Source organism: Nematolebias whitei, chromosome 13, assembly GCF_014905685.2.
Source record: "Nematolebias whitei isolate Nwh7 chromosome 13, NemWhi1, whole genome shotgun sequence".
Taxonomy (NCBI): Eukaryota; Metazoa; Chordata; class Actinopteri; order Cyprinodontiformes; family Rivulidae; genus Nematolebias; species Nematolebias whitei.
Genome location: NC_056510.1, coordinates 36,443,193 through 36,448,990, shown reverse-complemented (window position 1 = coordinate 36,448,990; position 5,798 = coordinate 36,443,193). Strand labels below are relative to the sequence as shown.

At 48.0% G+C, this 5,798-nt stretch overlaps 1 protein-coding gene across 1 annotated transcript in view; it reads left to right on the top strand.

Moving 5' to 3' along the window:
• LOC119419388 (lysine-specific demethylase 6A) overlaps positions 1 to 4,098 on the top strand; it is a 16,530-nt gene extending 12,432 nt beyond the window's left edge. Inside the window, exons 3-4 of the mRNA XM_037686697.1 lie at positions 2,909 to 2,975; positions 3,565 to 4,098. Coding sequence (XP_037542625.1) covers positions 2,909 to 2,975; positions 3,565 to 4,098 — 601 coding nt within the window. The remainder of the gene's footprint in view (positions 1 to 2,908; positions 2,976 to 3,564) is intronic.
• The last annotated feature ends 1,700 nt before the right edge of the window (positions 4,099 to 5,798 follow it).

The window sequence follows — 5,798 nt, the reverse complement described above, 5'->3', positions numbered from 1 at the left end:
ACACACACACACACACACACACACACACACACACACACACACACACAATAATGCTTTAGACATCTTGTGCCAACAAACAAAATTTTGTCCAACATGCTGGCGTACGCTTAATATAGACTTAAAAATAGATCTGGAAGCCTCTTTTGAACGTATACATGCTGTACTGTTAACAAGTTGTACAAACATCTGAGTAACTTAACCTGTCCCTAGTGGAACAATACCCCTTTAAGGCATAGATGTGCTTTGTGGAAACATCTGACATTAGTTTTACAGGTGATGTTAGAAGTTGCTCATACGTTAGAAATCAATCGTACATTACACAATTTTCCAGCAGGTTTCTGACGTATATCAACTTATAAATAACATATGTAACGCAGTGTTTCCCCTACCATTATACAAACGGGGTGTCTCACCCCGTCAACAGAACGGAACACCCTGCCTACCAAACCGACAGCCACCCCCTCCCCCCGGCACTGACATAGCGCTAAGCTAGCGGTTCGCAATACAGGCGCTCTAGCTAAAAAGCTAAAGGCGCCTCTTCCCTCATGCTGAACGCCCCCCTCCCCGCCCTTGCTCAAAAACTGTTTGTACAAGCTGCACTCAGACGTCTCCATCCCCCATCAACAAAAATCATGGATGAGATGAGCACCCCACCATGGCAAGTTAACTAGGGGAAACACTGCAACGTGTGTAAACTTATGCATATCTGCCAGTCGCATACCTGTAACGTGTTCCTTACTTGTTAGCAAGACGTTGGAATACACAGAACATTTTGGTCTAGCAATGAGTTGCCATCATATCAGCGTGTTGGTAACTTATTTAAAACATACACCTAACTTATGTGACTTATGCCAGGACGTTGTTTTTTTTCTTCCATATGTTGATGTTGGGGAATATTTGGTCAAAGTTTATAGATGATTTTAACTACAGTGTTTCCACTATTATTATACAAGCAAGGCTCCTCACTCTGTCAACACGACTGATGTAGCGCTACGCTAGTGGTGAGCAGAACAGATGTACTAGCCAAAAAGCTACAGTTGTAGCGCTCTGTCTCCATCATGCTGAGCCGGCTCGGCTGAACTGATAAGAGTATAAAAGCGAGCTGGGGAGACAGCTCGTGGCAGATTCTCATGACTGGTCATCATGTGTGTACTTTCTGTAGTTTCATGTAACCTGTCCTGAAAATCTGACCTTGCAAGTAAAAAAAATTATCCAGCTGTTGGGTGTGGTTCCCTTTGAGTAAGATAAAGTGAGCATGTTTTTCTCCTACAGTTGTAATGCTGATGCTATAGGTCACTGTAGCAAGTAGCAACTCTGTTCAACTAACTACATTAAAACCAGAAACCAGCTTGAAAGTCTTAACATATTTTTCTCTCTCATGTTATCTACAAATGTGAACTAATGACATAAGTAAAGACAGCTAAAGTGACCGTATTATATCCTAAAGTCTACAATTGAAAACAAAATGTTTGGGGGGTTTTGGGTGTTGCCATGCAGAATTTCTGGAGCAATAGTCTGCTTCCAAGAGACATGGGTCTGTGCCATCAATCCGCCTATACACCGTCCCAACTCACTAACAGGATGTCACATTATCAGTCACAGTGTAATCATAATACTGCTTCTTTAGGTCTCAAATAAATTGAAACTAAACACATTTTTAAAATGTTTAATTTCTGGACATCAGCAAGGTACCATCAACAGATAAAAGAAAATTAACACTTGAAAAAAATGAACAAAAGTGTGTTTTAATTTTTTTTTGTCAAGAAACCATTCCATCCTTTTACATGGAAAAGCAGCAGGACATTAAAATTGCATTGCAACCAGCCGACAAAAGGTTTACAGTTTGTTGCAGCTTCAACTTCAGGTCAAGTGTTTAGTCATAACGTCATGACTGAAACTTATTTCAAAAGGCAGTGCAACATACATGCATCTCACAAAAATGCCTTTCCCAATATATTGACTTAACACAAAACTAGAGCGGTCCTAATCACGACATATGCCATTTTAGTTAATGACTGTCAAACAATAGAACTTTTTGTCCTACCTTTTCATTTTACACAAATAAGGGGAAAAAAAAAAATCTGTGATAGAGAATTTTAAAGTCACTAGAAATCTACAGTAAATACTTCAGTGACAAAGCCTTCAAACTTTTTACAAAACGAGAGTTGCAGCTGTAACTACGGTTCTATGAATCCCGGATGACCGCCAGAAGTGGTGCTTAAAGCACTGAATGATCATTCTTGCTCATGCGCAGGTCGAGAATTTATACCAACATAGTCACGTGTGACGCCCGGGACACCGGTGAGTCTATATAAGAACGTGACAACGGTAGCCCAGTCCCTTAATCTTCTCGCGAAACGCGATGATTCGGAGGGACCGAGCGCTCTGGTGGTCATCCAGGATTCATAGAACCGTAGTTACAGCTGTAACTCTCATTCTATTTCATCCCTACTGACCGCCAGAGGCGGTGCTTAAAGCACTGGATGACGATTGCCAACAGAGTCCTGAGGAATCACACACACAAGAAGAAACAAAATTTAAATGTGCCCACCTTACTGAGACGAAGATGGGTGATGCGATAGGATCCCTTCCAATGGGTGAAAGGCAGCCAGGTTTACCCCGTAGAACCTGGCAAAGGTATTTGGGGATGACCAGGAGGCTGCTGCACATATTGCCTCCAGAGTGACCCCATTCATAGTGGCCCATGACATGCTAACGCTCCTGGTGGAATGGCATTGTACCCTTCAGGTGGCTGGCGGCCCTGCAGAGTGTACGCCTGTTCCACCACGTCCACAATCCAGCGCGCAAGGCGCTGCTTTGAAAGGGCCTGCCCTTTGCGAGGCCCTGCATAGCAAATGAACATATCAGACAGCCGCAGAGAAGCTGTCCGTCTGATGTACGCTTCCAGTGCCCGAAAAGGGCAGAGGCTCATCAGCACCATCTGCATCGAAGCGAGCAAGCTGGAGAGGCAGAGAGTGGGTCACAGATGAGGCCCCCTTAGGGAGGAACGTTACGTTAGGCCAGAGTATAACACCCGAACCAGCCGGGTTCCAACAGAAACAGTCGTGAACAGACAGTGCATGTAGTTCACCTACTGTTTGGCCGAAGCCATGGCCAGGAGAAACGCGGTCTTCTTAGACAAGCACTCAAGGCTCACGTCCGTCAAAGGCTCAAACGGGGCAGACCGCAGGGTAGCAAGGACCAGAGAGAGATCCCACACAGGCACGACGAGGCGTGTGGGGGGATGCAGATGTCTGGCGCCTCTCAGAAACAAGGACACATCCTTTTTACGACCTAATGTCTCCCTACCTACCACCGTATGCCAGCAAGAGATGGCAGCAACATAAACTTTCAGGGTGGATGGAGACCGGCCCTGAGAAAGTAGCGCCTGAAGGAAAGTAAGAATAACAGAAAGAGGACATTGTACAGGGTCCTCGTGTCTGGCACGACACCAGTTGCTGAAGACCTTCCATTTATATGTGTACAACAGTCGTGTGGAATCGTGTGGAAGGGGCCCTGGCGTTATTCATTGTATGTGCGACCTCCCCGTCATATTCTGAGAAGGTAATGCCGGGCCCTGTAGTGGCCAAGCCCAGAGCCGGAGGTGACTGGGGTCGGGGTGCAGGAGCTGACCCCCCAAATGTGATAGGAAGTCCTTCCTGTGGGGTAGAGGCATTGGAGAGCGGCAACAGAGCCTGTGCAGCAGTGGAAACCAAGTTCTCCCTGGCCAGAGGGGAGCCACTAGGAGGACTTGATGCCCCTCTTGAAGGACTCTCAGGAGTGTTGGGCCTATCAGGGGAAGCGGCGGAAAAGCATACAGCAGCACCCTGGGCCACTCGTGTGCCAGTGCGTCCTGACCCAGGGGACTGGCACTGCCTGCCAGAGAAAGCCAAAGCGGGCAGTGTGTCGTTTCCTGAGATGCAAACAGGTCCACAGCTGCCTTGCCGTACCTCTCTCAAATTACCCTCACCACCTCTGGATGGAGCCTCCATTCCCCAGGTGGTGGGCGTCCCCGAGACAGAAAATCTGCCGGTCCGTTCCGCACTCCTGGAATGTGGGCTGCCCTCAGGCTGGCAAAGGGAGGGCTGCCCAAAGTAAGAGGTTCTGGGTCAGTAGCAGCAATGTCAGCGACCGTGTTCCACCTTGATGGTTGACATGAAAAACCACAGAAGTGTTGTCGGAACGCACCAAGACATGCTTCCCACGCAGGTCCGGGAGGAAGTGTTTTTGTGCCAGCCGCACAGCATCCAGCTCCAAGGCATTGATGTGCCTCGCCTTTTGCTGTGGAGACCACGTTCCTTGGGCAATCCGTCGCTGCCACGATGCTCCCCAACCTGTGGTGGATGCATCTGTACAAACAACCTCCCTCCAAGACGGCAGAGAGCCCAGTGGGACCCCTTTCACCATAAACACTGCATCTCGCCACTGAGCCAGTGAAGCGAGGCATTGAGGGGACACCAGCAAACCTCCTGCGTCAGTGCACTGCACAAGTCGAATCCAGCCGCAGGCTGTTGAGCCACATCTGTAGAGGGCGCAGAGACAACAGCCCCAGAGGTACCACTGTGGAGGCAGCAGTCAGCTTGCCTAACAGGCGAAGGTACGCATTGAAGTGGGGTGCACAGCCGGGCAGGAAGGCGGGCAGCATCTGTAGAATCCCGCTGACACGCTGTGGCGACAGGCAAGCCAGCATGGTGAGGGAGTTCATAGTAGTTCCCAGGAACGGCTGCAGTGTAACAAATAAAGTCAAGCCTAACACGGCTGTAACTATGTGAATGAGAGGCAGGCATGAAAACGGCTGCAATTTAACAAACAGAAGCGGACGCAGCTGTACAATATAAGCGCGAGCTTGAACAGGTAAAGGTGGGCGAAGCTGAACACGGCCGCTACACCCGCAACTGAAAACAAGCAAGCAGGAACGCGGCTGCAATGCTTTCTGTAAACCAAGGAAAAATCGTCTAAACGCCGTACTTCCAGCCAATAAGGAAACCCGATGTGGCTAGCGAACATGCTACCACCGGGTCAATAAAAACAAAACAACTTACCAGTTGAAGTACAATTTGTTTAGAGAATACCAGCTTGCGCAGCCTCTGGAGGGCGAGACAGTCCCGCAGCTCTGACCATAGTCTTGAGGCTAACAGCGTCAAGCAGAAAAGTAAACCTCTTACCACCTGCATGCGAGAAGATGAAAGGGACTGGGCTACCGTTGTCACGTGCTTATATAGACTCACCAGTGTCCCGGGGGTCACACGTGACTATGTTGGCATAAATTCTCAACCTGCGCATGAGCAAGAATGATCATTCAGTGCTTTAAGCACCACCTCTGGCGCTCTAGGGATGAAATAGAATAGGGCTGCAACAATGAATCGATAAAATCGATGATTAAAAGCGTTGGCAACGAATTTCGTTATCGATTCGTTGTGTCGCACGATTATGCATCTTTCACGGCACTGCGGAGCCGTTCCGTTTTGTTCACGGACAGTTCATTGTCAATGCTGACTGACTGAATAAAGTTTGAAAAAAAAAATGCAGCAGCGCGAGTTGAACAGAGCGAGGGGGGAGCAAAGCAGAGGCGGTGTTTTCAAAGGAAATTTAAATAAATTTTACAAATGACCGACGCAGCGAAAACTGTTCGACCCAAGTCCTCCGAAGTGTGGGAGAACTTCACAAAGATAAAAAATGAGAAACATGCCGCTTTGAAAATCGCCGACACGACACGAGAGAACCACGAAGATGAAACGTAAACATGTCGGAGTCACAAGGAGGAGAAAGGAGCTGCAGCTGATACAACTCTTCATGTG